Source organism: Sorghum bicolor, chromosome 1, assembly GCF_000003195.3.
Source record: "Sorghum bicolor cultivar BTx623 chromosome 1, Sorghum_bicolor_NCBIv3, whole genome shotgun sequence".
Classification (NCBI taxonomy): Eukaryota; Viridiplantae; Streptophyta; class Magnoliopsida; order Poales; family Poaceae; genus Sorghum; species Sorghum bicolor.
The window spans coordinates 62,780,339-62,795,258 of record NC_012870.2 but is presented as its reverse complement, the minus strand read 5'-3'; the positions used below and the strand labels follow the sequence as shown (position 1 = coordinate 62,795,258).

Below are 14,920 nucleotides of genomic sequence, written 5' to 3'. Positions count from 1 at the left end.
TAGTGTATCGTTGTACACTGTCCCGTTGATTTGTGGGGAACATGTTTTGTGGTGCATCTGGTCTGCCATTCTAGTGCAATCGGATTCTTCTATTAGCTGTCTTGAACCATATAATATAGCATCTAATAGCAGGGGATAAGTATTTGATTCAATAACTATATGCACCTAGTACACAGCCGCTGCTGCTCTTAATGCTAGTGTCTGATAGACTACGTTCTCCCATGTTGGTCACGTAGCTTTTATAAATTGATTGATCAATTAGTTATGAAGTATTGTTAGTTTTTGTCGCATTATATGAATCGGAATCAGTAGGGTTTTCGCTAAGGCCTTGTTTAGTTCACTTTAAAATCTAAAAACTTTTTAAAATTCTCTGTATTAAGCATTAAATATAGATACAAAATAACTAATTGTACAGTTTGTTTATAATTTACGAGACAGATTTTTTGAGCCTTAGACAAATACAAAACGAATGTCAAAATTTTAAAACAAATTGGATCCAAATCAGGCCTAAAGTTGTTTTGAAGACGGAGGATGAGAGTTTTTTTTGTGGCACGTGATGCAAAGTCTTCAACAGAAACCCTGTGGAGCGCAGATCGGCAGAAACCCTGTGGAGCGCAGAAACGTGCACCCAAACCATGCAACCGAGCAGACATTTTGTTGTCGAAATAGTTTCTTTCTAAGCTTGTCATGCTTTTCGTCGCAAAAAAAAAGCATGTCATGCTTTTTACATAATGGAAAAAAAGTGCAGGAGGCCTTCCTGCCTATTAATAAGAACGCATTATCTTGATGTGGGGTCGATGCGTTTGAGCACATGGATGTGTAATATATTGTGGAGGTGGAATTTTCGAGACACCAATCGTATCATCAATCCTCACCAAAAGAACGGAACAGAATCACACAATTCATTTTTTGGACACGTGGAAATTATTTAGACATGAATCATCCAAACCCTTGTTTGACCATTATTGAGATATAAATAACAACATATAGTAATAACAACAATATATCTCCTAATAGCATGGCTAATAATATAATGCTGGTTATATCAATCCATCTATCACCCACACCCACCCACCCATACAATAGTTGTTCACTAGAACATACCCCAACATTAATATATGGTGTCCTTGTTTTTTTCTCGATCCGACATTGTATCCGTTTTTCATTAAGAGGAAAACGAGCCCTTACACTGCGATCAATCACCGATGGCGAGACACCATCACCGAGACAAACGCCCCCAAGTTAAGAATCCTAGCTACTGGACTAAAGTTTTGTTATTACATTGTAAACTGGTTTGACGACCAAATGGGGGCATACTGCCTCCAGTTGGCCAACCGGGCTGCGCCGGCACGACACTAGCACGACACGACACTATGTGGCACGGCGGCACGCCGTGCCGTGCCTGGTAGTGCCACCGTGCCTAAGTAGCAGCCTAGGCACGGCCCTATCATTGCTCAAGCGGGTCGTGTCGTGCCTTCAGGCACGGTGGCACGTCTGTGTCTTTTTTTTCTAAAACTCAACAAACTTGCCTGAAACTGTCAGAGTGGTGAACCTCAGCGCTGAGGCCCTGAGGTTCAGGGGTCAAACCGCTGAACTTCACGGGTTCAAAACAACACACCGATCTACTGCAAAAATTAACTAATGGAAAACAGATCGAATATAATACCAGCCTTCTCGGAAGTATGTTGAGATATCCAAACTGTGGGTTGCACCTAGATGTTGTGGAAATAGTAGATCGAGAGCAAATCTAGAAAAGCAATTCGAACACAAGTAATGGCTGCACAAAAATAACACAAGTACAGGAGACGGGGATTTATCCCGTGGTTCAGTGTCGCCACTAAGGCTGACCTACTCCACGTTGTTGAGGTTTAGCAACACAAGGCTATGGAGTCTCTTGCACCTCCTCTTCTCCAACAAGCCACCAAGGCAGCAAGTTAGAGGTTTCCACTAAATCTCGGGTAATACAAACCTCTTGGTGCTCAACCACAGCCCATTAGGAACTACCGGGCAACCTCTAGTCGTCTAAGAGCCAAGCTCCAAGAGTAATGAACACACCAAGTCGCCTAGGGTTTCCACTAGTGCACAAGAACTGAGGAGATGATCTTCATGAGCTTTCTCACACTCTCTAGAGCCAAATCCCTCAAGGAATCGCCAAGATTTGAGCAAGGGAGTTGGGAGCAAGGAGCTTGGAGGTGGAGAGAACTTGTTGGGCATGTCTAAGTGAATCAGGAAGAAGATGATCGTTGGGGGCGAAGGGGTATAATATAAATACTTTCCCACATCACCCACAAAACGGTCTAGTCAGACAGACCCCTGAGCTTCAGCGGTTTTACCCCTAAACCTCAGCGCCCCTAAGGTTCAACAGTCAAACCCCTGATCCTCAAGGCTGGCCAGAACATAATATAAATCAGCTTTGCTGGCTCTTTGTGGCTGGGAACTTTTGAGTCAAGGAATATGTCTTGTGCACTTGGTACTTCCCAAAACCACTATTAGTATCCCCCTTGATAGTACGACTTGTCTAAAAACTCAAATTCAAAATATGAAATGAAATAGACTAGCTTTTGGAGCCTTTGGATCTGGTGGCGTCGACGTGTTGGATTTGGTGGAGGATGGCCCCGGCGAGCGGCGGCGCGCACTGCGGATCCAGCGGCCAGGGATGGGCTCGGTGGGCCATGGATGGGCTCAACGGGCTTATCCAGGTTTTTATTTTTTTGTTTCACCCAATTGATTTACCTGGCGGGCATTAGGACCGCCTCGGTTAACATTGATTAATGGCAACCTTTCTTTCGAGGCGGTCGGTTTGCCCGCCTTGGTAAAGTGATTTTGCCCACCACGGTAAAAGAATTATGTAGTAGTGCTTCCTGGTGGCGCACATGACGCGGTGGGTTGCCAACTTGTCTGTTTTCTTCATGTTGCCTTGCTGCTGCTGCTGCTGCTGCTATTTGTCTTCGTTTGTTGCATGATAGATTCAGCTATAGGTTCCTTTAGTCTTATGGTTTCTCTGAATTTTACATATTTCTCAATTCGACCATTTGGTCGGGCCTGTTCGCTGGTCTGAAAAGTTATGGCTGAAATTACTGTTAGTTGATATATTGTGAGAGAAAAACACTGCTGAAAAGAGAAGTGAACAGGCTCATGTCAGGCTATAGGCTCCTTCAGTCTTATGGTTCCTTCATGTTTGTATATGTGCTCTGGTTGCTTATAGAAATAGTAATAGTGATAGCGACCCTGACTATTTATATGTATTAGGATCCCTGACTACTTATTTACATGTTAATAGAGCAATATAATATATGTCACGCTAATCTTGTGTGTTGCTACTTTGAGTTTTAGTAGGAGCTTTTTTTTTGGAAAATTTGTTCCGAGTTGTGCTGGGTCTCAAAGTTAGGAATATCTCAATTTTCTGGAAAGATAGTATACTGCCACTTTGCGAGTAGGACTTATACTTTTTCAGGAAATTTTCAAAAGGTCAAAGCAATTTGCGAGTAGCAATCTTCCTAGAATTGAAATTTGTGTTCTTGAGAAAATAATTAGCTACTATAACTATAAAGCATGATTAGCGTCCTTGTAGAACTTTTCTTCTCCAAATTTCAAGTTTGCATGCTGTTTTTTTCCCGTTAGCAATCGTCCTAGTTGCAGCTTGCCTCTTAATATAGTCATATAGACTTTACAAAGGTAACTTGGTCAGTGGATATTATTCAACTGTTGAATGGTAAACTGGTGTTCTTGCTCTTGCTATCCATGGAAGGAAATGACACATAGACAGAAATTAGTGATAACAACTAAACATTTTATGCTAACACTACTCATATTATTGTGCTATCTGCCATTTACCAAAATCTAAGATATATATAGACGCAGACTGTTATTGTCGAGCTAAGCAAAATGCATGAGCAATAGATGCAGGTTGTTACTCTCAAGCAAAAATGAGCAGGCTACTTTATTCTTCTCCGTGAAGCTTTCCTTATCGAAAAAAAACTTTATTCTTCTCCAAGCAATTTACATGTAGTACTAGCTTGCCTATTAACATTGATCCATATTACTGTCTTTACAAAGCTAACTTGTCAGTGGATTATTCTGTAGGCCAGTGGATATTCAACTATATATATTATCTGCAGCCACAGAGTGTTTATTCTCAGGCTAATAGAGTCTAGCATTTTAACTTTTGTGATGGTTTATAATATGAACAAGATTCCAGCTTGTATCAATTTTGCTTGTAACTTTGTTGTTGCAAGGAGTAATGTTTGAACTTCATCTTTGTATATACTTTGCTTGAAAAAACTTTGTTGTTGCCAAGCGGTAAAGAGTGCTCAGACTTGCTTTTCAGGTGACAGAAGGAAAAAACTTGATTCCATCATGCAGATTAGTGCTTCCAGTCACGAGATAACCCAAAACCTATTTGTATTGGTATAAGCATGTATTCCACGAAAGAATGCAATTCTCGCTTGATGTGGTATGATCTTTGGATGAGAGATTGAATTTTTAACTGCGTTGATCTTCATAAAGATTTGTGACAAGTTTTTCAAACAAATGAAAAATAAACATTGGCTATGGATGTGGCCATTAATGTTGGTAAATTATATTCTCTATTTGACTTTCTAAGGATAGTGTCTATATTAATCAGTAAGTATGAAAACTATCTTGCATGTAGTTTTATGGTTGGGACTAACCTTGTAACAACTCTAAACATGGTTTAAATTCATTCAAGACGAAGAGAGTATTTCATTACTCACGTATGAACGGCGTGGCCACATTTAAAATCTAGAGAAAAAGAAGAAAAATAAGATCCAGGACAGCAACACACACACAGTCACACACACGAGTACACGACTGCATTGGTCTCTTAGAAGTTGGTGCGGTTGTTTACTTTCTGAGGCTGTCAATAAACCGTCTCCCTTGGGCCAATGCTGTGACGCTGCCATTGAGGTAGTCGAGCTTTGTGACGGATCTGTAGCGTGCCTGTGCGTCGCCTCCATCGACGAGGAGGAGCTCCGGGAGCGGCGTCACCATCCCTTGGACACATGCATCCTGGAACACGGCGACGGTGGTTCGGCCCCTCTCGGCGTCCGGCACCACCCGGTGCTCGACGCTGACGTAGTCGCCGTTGGTGAGCACGTCGAGGATGTCGCCCACGTTGACGACGAGGGCGCCCCGCGGCAGCGGCCGCACGGGGAACCACCTGCCGTCCTTCTTGACCTGGAGCCCCGGCGTGTCGTCGGCGTGCAGCAGGAAGGTGAGCGCCTGGGTGTCGGTGTGCGGCGCGATGCCCAGCACCTTCTCCGGGTGCCGCCACGGAGGGTAGTGGTGCATGGACATGCTCTGCCCCTTGTCGTCGTTCTCGGTCCCGGTCCCGGTCCCGGCGGCGGCGAAGAAGAAGGCGCCTAGGAGCGCCGCCGGGCTGACACCGAGGTCGGTCGCCATGAAGCCCAGCAGGCGCCTTGCGAGATTTCTGATCTCCGCGGAGTACCTTTCAAGCGCATGCCTATAGGAGGAGGAGGATCCATGGAACAGTTCAGGCGTCGTCTCTAATCGAAACAGGCAAATTCCTGACGACACACGGCGTCGGGCGTACCTGAACGTGGGTGGGTTCGTCGCCGGCCACAAATCCATGCGCCTGTCTTTGAGTGGCTGCGTGATGAGGAGCAGGCACTCCGCCCAGTCCAGCTTCTCGCTGGAACCCCCGTTGAAGTGGTGGCCGAATCCTTGGAACCCGTCTCGGACGGCCACCGTGTTCTTGCTCTCTAGCGGCGACCTGAAGAACTCTGCCGCGCTGTCCTTCATCTGCTGCATCGCTGCTTCCTCGACTCCATGGTTGGTGAGCTACAACAAATCCATATGGATCGTGTGCTTACACTCGTGTCATACGAATATCGATCGACTAGTAGACCATATTACTATGGGAGAGAGAAAGGAAATGGATCGATGTGATCGTCACCTGAAAGAAACCCCACTCTCTGCACGCGGAGCCAAGCTTTGCCGTCTCCGACGCCGACGAGTCCGGATCGACGAGGCTCGCCATGTCGACCACCGGCAGCTCCAGCGGCATCTCATCATCCTCACCGACGACCGCGCCGGCAGCCTGGACCTCCTTGGTTCGGATGAACCTCTCATCAGGGATCTTGTTGGCGGACTCGGCGAACAAGGTCACGGTGGTGTCCGTGATCTTTTCCCTGCCGAAGAGCTTGCCGGCGGTAGCAGCAGCATCCGCCATTGTTGATTCTTCTGCGTACCTACCTGCGACTATGCTTGGCACGGCATAAGTTTACCATCAAAGAGTCCAACCATTACATACTTTATGTGTATGTATATAGAATATATATACACACCAGCCCTCAAGTTACTAACTTTTTGTGTCACGCGTCTGATTCCCGTCCATGCCCACTCAATGACTCAAAACACTTTAAAAATTTAAGACACGCTGCAGGTGTGTAGACTTTGCATCGCAAATTCGCAATCAGATGTGAAAGAGTGCAGATGCGTTCAAGTTCAACAAAGGTTAACTGGTGTAAATGAACTACGCTTGATTTACAAGGATATATTTACAGTTTTGTACACACAGAGCCCACTGAAGTTGGTGGACCTACTGTATTTAACAACAATCGGCTGACGTACCATGTGATGTTACGCAATTTTAGTTTGATCAAACGTGCTTATGCGATGAAACGGAAACTTGTGTGGTCACTTTGAACGATTTATGACTCGAAGATTTGTAAATGGTCGTGCCATCCGCATGCATGATTCTAACTCATGAGAATACAGATTAATAGAGACACGAGGAAACTTTGGGAAGTAACTTTGCTCTTTAATACTATTAGCTTTGAGCTGTGCTATACATAGTACGTAGACACTGCCAGAAAAAAATACCCTTTATGTTGCATGGGATGTACAATTTGTCATGCGGTGCTTATGGCACTGAAATAAGTTATTTTTTGTTAGATTTAATTGGGTTTGCCTCGACCTTAAATTAAATAAATTTTAAGGTCCATAAAAAGTGCTATTGCGGCAAAGGATTAAACACGCATGGGAATTTGACGTGACAATGATTCAATTTAAACTAGGATAATGTCCATCGCGTAGGAATGCAGATTATAGTAGATTACGTGGCATGATGACGTGGACAAACAAAATACTTATGTGTCTTGCTGACGTAAACATTACAATTGTATGACTAGTGGATTTTAGTTGTATGTGATAATGTATTGCTTAGTTGGACAGCTAGCATATTGAAAGAAATATAGTGACTTTGCTGACGTGGACACTATAATTGCAAGGGCTAGTGGATTTTTAATCGTATATGATAGTGAGTTGCTTAGTTGGACAACTTACATATTGTGATAGTAGGTTGCTTAGTTAGACAACTTATATATTGAGAGAAATAGATAGTGGGGTTTAGTTTTATAGGAGTATAAGATGATGAGTGACTGTTGTGTATATGTTTATTTGAGTGTAAGAAAGACAGGAGATAATTAATCCAGCATGTGCTGCGACGTGTAGCTTGTAGGCTCGATCCAAGAGTGGCTCAATCCAAGTGATTTTACACTGAGTTTGTAGATTAATTTTTTAAAGATGAACTAGAGGGACTAAGAACCTAAAAAATGCAGCTTCTATTGATTCACTTCACATATAGAGTTACTGTAAGCAAAAAGTTTATCTTAGAGAAATATTTTTCATTAGAGAATCACTTTTATCTTGATAGAAAATGTGGAGCACAGAGTCACTATATGCATAGATTTTTATCCTAGAATATCATAGTAAAATATATTCAGCCAGAGAATCACTTATATATTGAAGGATCTGCTTCGATACATAATCCGGCAGAGTCACTGAATGCAAAGATAAAATCATAAAAAACATTTTCAGTCAGAGAATCACTTCTCTTTGAGAACCAGCTTCATAGCAAAATCTGGAGTGGAAGGAGCTATACCAAACAAATCCTAAGATACTTTTTTATTACAGGAATCAGTTCTGAATCATGCTGTATTCAAGAGAATCTGAACTAAACCTTGTTTTTAGTAAATTGATTTTTTGATAGAACATGGAAAGACATTTCTATGTTCTGAACTAAAAATGAGAATCATTCAAATAGTTTTATAGTGATACTAGCTCATTTGATCGAGAATATGAATTAATAACTAAATGATTTAACTTTTCACAAAAAAAAAATAAATGATTTAACTGAATTTTGCAAGTAATTCTACTTCAACGGAGAAACATTTCTAAACAGAATTGGGATATTTGTTTTTGTAGAAAGGGATCGATATTCGTTTTATTAGTAGTTTTTTTTTAGGAGAAAACGTTATTAGTAGTTGGTGATGAAGAAATAGAGATGAAAATACACATCTTTACCGGCCCAACCAAGTTTGCAATATACATTTGGGCCTTGAGATGTCTGGGCTCAAGGCCCAATCATTACACCTCCCCCATCAAAAGTCTGATTATCGTATTCGCATTCGCACGCCATCGTCATCCAAGGGCCAAGGCGAAAACCCCACCGCTGCAGCCATCCCTCTGCCTCCGCCTCCCGCGCCGCCGTAGGCCAGAACCCTCCTCGCCCCGCCGCCTCCCCTGCCCCACGCCCGCCGCCTCCCTCCCTCCGTCCAGCGGGACCACACACGCCGGACTCGGCTTTGTCGTCGTCGCCCTCTCCCCCCTCCTCTCGTCTCCTGTAATGGCGTCGAGGGGAGGCCCCTCCGGCTTCGTCGGTGAGCCCTAGCCTTCTTCGGATTGCGCGCTCTAATAATTTGTTGAAATTCTCTTTCTCGAACTAATAGCGATCGGGACGTAGCCCTACGTCCTGTCCTGCGAGGGATGGATGGATACTCCGATCCATCTGTTTAGTTATGGCGAATTCGCGTTGTTGGCTTGTGGCACTGCCCACTGTGGGATATTATAAACCCCATTGTGATTCGGTTGTCCTGATTGTGCTTGTGCGCGAGATTGGTCTCCGTGTGTTGCATTCACCCGACACTGCCCTGTGGCATAATTAACCTAAAGTACCATTCACTAGTATTACCGCCTTATTGTGAATTTTCAGCCCGAGCTGCACCTCCGTGCACTGTGTTACCTGAGAAATTTGCAAACACGGGGATAGAGTCAGGAATAAGAATTGTTAATGCTAGGGCCTAGAAATTTACTCTATGCATTGGAGCATTGATCTTTAGGGGATAGATGTTTTCTTCTGTTCTGCGACTATGAGCACATTCAGTGTTTTGGAATGGCACAAGTGCTAACTATTGCTTGATGTCCCATGCAGATTATTGTCATAACGGCGCAAAGCGCCATGACAGCAATAAAGAGGTATGTGTTATTTTCCCAGTCGCTGCTGTTCTGTCTGGGAGTTTGTTTTTTATTGAAATATCATCCAAAAGAGTTGTAGCTACTGTTACCATGTCCCATCTCACGCTTAGTTTGTTCTGCCATTGCAGAACACAAGTCAGCAAGGCTCGAATGCTATCAGGGTGCAAAAAGAAAGGAAAACAGAATGGGCAAGACCTGGAAGAGTTTTCAATAGAAATATTACTAGAGGAGGCTACTCTCGGAGTTCATTGCCTGGTAAACCTCCGTATGCAACATGCTACAAAATAAAATGGCATGTTTTAGTTTCATAAATAACAGCAGGGTATATTTCCTGCAGTTCTTTTGGATGCATTATTATGTGAAATTTGACCTAGCCAGAAGATTGCCTCCTGTTTAGTATGCACCATAGTTCGTATTTGTATTTATGCTTTCTAGGTTGTGTAAATCCAAGATCAAGCTGATATTTTCTCGGATATGAATCGTACCATCTTAGGCCTTGCTTGTCAAGGCCGTAGCTTGCACTTCGACGTCAGATCTAAGTTTGTAGCCCAAATAAAGTGGTTTGAACCTTTAATTTAGTCTACAAAATAAAAACAAGATGACTCATCCAAACAGCCAGTCCAGCTCCAGCTCCACAAATTCTTGGAGCTGGAGCTGTGCCAAACAGGGTCTTTGCAAAATACCCTATAAGGCTGTAATATATTTTTCAAGTATAGCCATCGCTGGCCATACTAATCCTCCAGTTCGCATTTTTAATGCTGATTGTTCTGAGAATAATTTGCAAGATATCTTCTTATGTGAGCCTGTGGCATGCATGGTGATTTTTTGGTTGTAAAACAGATGTCTATAATGTGTAGCACGTTTTTTGCATAAAGCCAGAGTTTTTTTTATTTTATTTGCTCATATTTACTGTTGCTACTGTTGCATATGAGTTATTTTCAACCTAGCAACCTATTTGCTTCTGCTCTTAGCCTTCTAGCCACCACTCATGTTTTCATAAAACATATGGAACATTATTTACTTAGATTAGATAAAACATTGACATATGTGGATACTATGGCAAGATGGAAGCTCTTGACCTCTTGTACTTGCGTAGCATTCTTATGTAACATCTATTAACTTTTTACAGTGGTTATGACTATATATTCTGAGGTAGCAGTAGATGCTTCATTCTTATGTTGTATATCAGTAACTAGCACCTATGTTATATGTTTAAAACATTGAAGTACAAAAGTTATTATGATTCATCACTTGTATTTATGTGTTAATCCAGCATTTTGGAATAAGCTTCTTTTAACCTTTTGACATTGGACACTTTTAGGAGTCACGCAGGAATTCCGTATCGTCAAAGATAACAGAATTAAACTGAAAGAAGTTAGTGAGACTTTGCCAGAAGCATCTCAGAATGGTGATTCTAGCAATGAATGTGCTTTTTCAAATGTTAAAGATAAAAGGTAGAGTATGCCAGCCGTCCTCTATGGCCCTTTGTATTCTCCTTTCCATGTAAAAAATGGAAAATTGTGGTGGTACTCACGATTAGAAAATATTGGATTATTTCAAGATAATTGCATAACACAAAGTTATGGATATAGCTGTGGATTCTTAATCTTACACACTCTTTTCTTCCATATGTGTTATTTGTACTTTTTGTATGTCCGGTATATGTGATCCCCCCCACCCAAAGTGGCATTCCTCATTTGTTCATGTTTTTAGTAGTTTGATGAACATATTTCTATTTACTGTTTGCGTTGCTTTAGTATATGTTTACTAGCATTATTGGCTTCTCTGCTTTATGATCTGATAGCTGCTTTATTTCTTTGCTGCATCATTTTCACCAGTATCACATCTGTTCATATATGTCGTTATCCTGTTTCTGAAGCTCAACTGAAAAGCTAGCTGCCCAACAACACTTGGTTACTTGCAATACTAATGGGCATGGAGCAGCTCATGCTGACAATGTTATCAAAAGTGCTACTCAAGCCCATGATAAGGAAGTCAAGCCTTCTATTGTCATAAAGTTAGAACAGTCTGAAGGGGGACAATCATCATTGGTTGGTTCTCCTGCAGTTTCTGGAAAGGGCAACCAGAACACGGTGGACACTGCAGCATCAGGGAAAAATAATTTTGGTGTTGAACTTTGCTGTTCTTCATCAGATCCAATCCATGTACCCTCTCCTGGTTCTAAATCAGCTGGAACATTTGGAGCCATAAAGCGTGAAGTTGGAGTAGTTGGTGCTAGGCAAAGGCCATCTAATAGTGCAGCAACAACCACATCTGCTTCTAATGGCTTAGTCAAAGTGGTTTCAGCACCAAAGGGTAATAATCCTTCAAAAGAGCAACAATCTGGACTCTCTAGTGTCTCTCTGAGAAATATCCGTATTAATTTGCCTGTACCTTTGAGCAATAAGCAATCTCATCATGTTGTTAGTCATACAAAAGGTTAGCATTTCCACAGGAACTTCATATGTTGACAAATCCTGATATTTTGATAAATAAACAAATGGCTTGATTATGAGGCCTATATCCAATTTTTTGTCACACATAATTATTTTTTTCCGTAAGAGTAAGACATCATGAATGAACATGCATGTTCATATTATACTTATATGGAGAAGATTATTGGTGATTTATTTAATAAGGCATTCACCGAGTAAACCTTCGTTTTTTCTGGAACTCCCCGTCCATAAGACCCATATTTTCTCTTTACATTTGCACCACATTATCCTAAGCTACTTAAAAGCTAGATGCTATCAGTGTCACGCTGAAAACGATTACATTGTAGATTTGTTGAACTTTTGACCAGCCTTTAATAAATCAGAAAATTGTTTAATGTCATCAAGGAACTATGTGGAATTTTTTTATATGCATTTCTGGAGGGATAGACTGTGCTTTTCCATCTTTATTATTGGTTTACCTTGGTCTAGCAAATTGATGTTTAAAATCGTATGCAGTTAGCCCACATTTGGAGTGGAAGCCCAAATCAGTAAGCCCCAGCTCTATCAGTCATGCAGTTACTGCTGCACCTCCTGCTGCTCCATCACCTGTTGATGATGGAAGTAAAACAGAAGTGTCTGCTTTGTCTAAGAAGCTTTCACATGCTAATGTATCACATGAACATGTCATTATACCGGAGCACATCAGGATACCAGATTCCGAAAGAACTCATTTCATCTTCGGTTCTTTTGAATCTGAAATTGATCCAAAGGCTTCTTTAACAGCCTCTTGTGATATTGTGGCTAAAGAAGAACTGAATGATCACTCCCCTTCAAGGTTCGAAGCATTTTCGACTAATACTTTGTAGCATGCAAGATGCAATTGTACCAGCTCCAGTGTTTCCATATGACAGTTTTTTCTTGATTGTCTACTTAAAACTATTTCATCTTTAAATTGAGACTTTTGTTTGTTTGTTGCATACAGCCTGGCAGCTTTGGATTCCACATCAACTGATCGTCCTAATGGTAGAATGGATAATGTTGTTTCCTGCAGTCCACTTCCACAGTCAGAGTCTGCTGTTTCAGTTTCTGAACATCAGCAGTCATTGACGGAGTGTGTGGAGGTTCGGACTCCTGGTGTTGTCGGTGAGTATGGGACAAATGAGATGATTTCAAGCAAGGTCACACATTCTCAACCTCGACTTCAGCATCAGGAAACTACACAGAATTTTAAGGTAACTCACTTGAAAACATATGACAACATTTTATTTGCTTTCTGTGTACTCCTCATTTATATACTTTTGATTTTTTCCCCTTAAGCTTACACTTTATGATGTACCAGGCATACGAGCCAGATTCTGGTTATGGGATGTCATTTATTACTAAAGTTGTTGATGGTGAAGCAGCCCAAAGTATAGCTTATTCATCGGAGGTAAGATCAACATTCTGTTTCCTGGTTGATATGTTTAGAAACAGTAATTTTATCTGGATCGTTTGTTTGCAAACTTTTCAAGTGAGAGTTTAAAGGTTGAAATTGACTGTCTTTTGCTTTCTTCTTCACTCACGGGATCTTCCTTTTGTAGGTTTATAGTTGCTATTAATAAAATTTGCATTGTTTAGCATTATTAAGATTTATTCGAGAACCTGCCTATAAGAACCTATTAGCATCTAGCTGTCAGGGACTTGCACTCCTATTACTATTAGTACATATTCGGACCTGCAGTAACCTTTACGAACATCAAGTGCACCTATACAACTAAGTTTTTGCAATGGAGTGCCAGATGGAATGTATATTTAGTTGCCTTATTTCCTTACTTTTACACTCTAGGCTAGTATGTCTTTTCAGAGGTTTTATGATGCGTGGCTGTTGGCTCTTAACCTGCATGAGCAATTATCATGCTAGTATCTGGATTCTGTTGCTAGTGCTTATCCATTGCCCCAGGCCTATGTTCATTGGCTAGGCTTTACGACAACTTATGTGAGGTTATGTCGGCAGGCCATGGTTTTACATTCTGTAAATGCCTATCAGTTACCTGCATCTACAGCAACTCAACAACCAGTGCCCCAGATGTTTTCTCAACAATTCCAAGTACCTCATTATCCAAACTTTTTGCCATATCGGCAAGTTTTCTCACCACAGTTTGGGTCTCCAATGGTTGTCCCAAACTATTCAAGCAACCCTGCATTTCCTCAGTTGCCACACACCAGCAGCTATGTGGTGATGCCTAATGGAGCCTCACAACTATCTGCTAATGGCATGAAATATGGATCAAACCATCAGTATAAGCAAGTGTTTCAAGGAGCCCCTGCTGGATATGGCTATGCAAATCATAATGGTTACCCTGTCAGTAACGGTGTAATTGGCGGCACAGGTGCTATTGAGGATACCAATATGAGTAAATACAAGGACAACAGCCTCTATGCACCGAATCCACAGGTAGTGTGAACTCTGTTCTGGACCATTAACTACTTCTCAAGGTTCTTTGTTCCATTGTAATATGTAAGCATGACTATAGCCTTTTATTTTCCGTGACTGTCAGGTTGAAACAGCAGATGTATGGTTTCAAGGTCATAGAGAGAGTGCCAATATGCCATCTGCACCGTTCTACAATATGGTGGGACAACCAGTGTCCCCCCATGCGGCATACTTACCACCACATAGTGGCCACACCGCCTTCAACCCGGCCCCTTCCCATCCTGCTCACTTGCAGTACCCGAGCTTTGCGCATGCACTGCACCCAACATCAATGACGATGGTGCAGAACCCGCAGGCCATGGTACATCAGCCAGGCGCACCGCCATTGGCAGGAAATCTAGGCCTGGACATGGCTGCCATGGTTCCTGGTAGTCAAGTAGGAGCATTTCAACAGAACCAGTGGACCACCCAATCCTTTTGAGATTTTGGCGTGCTTCTATGATTGGATAAGTGAAATTTCGGTTCCGTGTTGAGAGAGAACCTAATTGAAGTGCCATGCTGTAATATGCAGGATAGACCTGATGAATACCAGGTTTTTTGTTTTTGTTTTTGTGATAAAAGGGGAAACCATTTTATAGTGCCGTTGTGATTTTCAAGAATATCTGCCTTAGTGTTTACTGTTTTCTTCCAGTTTCTTGTTCCAAAATTTTGTTATAAAAGTAATAACACTGAATTGCCATTTGATAGATGGCAGTCGCAGAAGCCTAAGCTCACC

At 41.9% G+C, this 14,920-nt stretch overlaps 2 protein-coding genes across 3 annotated transcripts; one reads left to right on the top strand and one right to left on the bottom strand.

The window, feature by feature from the left end:
* On the bottom strand, positions 4,699–6,310 carry LOC8077057 (protein SRG1). The gene is made up of 3 exons (XM_002465097.2): positions 5,936–6,310; positions 5,573–5,820; positions 4,699–5,482 (listed from the first exon to the last, which is right to left on the bottom strand). Exons 1-3 carry the CDS (start codon positions 6,209–6,211, stop codon positions 4,864–4,866), a joined length of 1,143 nt encoding a protein of 380 aa, XP_002465142.1. The 5' UTR covers positions 6,212–6,310; the 3' UTR covers positions 4,699–4,863.
* On the top strand, positions 8,461–14,829 carry LOC8077056. 2 transcript variants are annotated; one of them, XM_002467657.2, is made up of 10 exons: positions 8,461–8,702; positions 9,254–9,297; positions 9,426–9,552; positions 10,619–10,751; positions 11,177–11,613; positions 12,249–12,567; positions 12,715–12,964; positions 13,072–13,161; positions 13,726–14,166; positions 14,270–14,829. In XM_002467657.2, the coding sequence occupies exons 1-10, from the start codon at positions 8,669–8,671 to the stop codon at positions 14,624–14,626; spliced, it is 2,232 nt and encodes a 743-aa protein (XP_002467702.2). In that variant the 5' UTR covers positions 8,461–8,668; the 3' UTR covers positions 14,627–14,829. The 2 variants fall into 2 exon arrangements, with proteins under 2 accessions (XP_002467702.2, XP_021306560.1); XM_021450885.1 differs by having other exon boundaries at positions 11,177–11,736.

Bases quoted from the DNA above. Each gene is read 5' to 3' on its own strand.
- LOC8077057 (XM_002465097.2), bottom strand. From the start codon at position 6,211: ATGGCGGATGCTGCTGCTACCGCCGGCAAGCTCTTCGGCAGGGAAAAG. The intron at 5,821-5,935 runs GTGACGATCACA...GATTTGTTGTAG, and splicing joins GAGAGTGGGGTTTCTTTCAG to CTCACCAACCATGGAGTCGA. The intron at 5,483-5,572 runs GTACGCCCGACG...CTCCTCCTATAG, and splicing joins ACGAACCCACCCACGTTCAG to GCATGCGCTTGAAAGGTACT.
- LOC8077056 (XM_021450885.1), top strand. From the start codon at position 8,669: ATGGCGTCGAGGGGAGGCCCCTCCGGCTTCGTCG. The intron at 12,965-13,071 runs GTAACTCACTTG...ATGATGTACCAG, and splicing joins AAACTACACAGAATTTTAAG to GCATACGAGCCAGATTCTGG. The intron at 14,167-14,269 runs GTAGTGTGAACT...CGTGACTGTCAG, and splicing joins TCTATGCACCGAATCCACAG to GTTGAAACAGCAGATGTATG.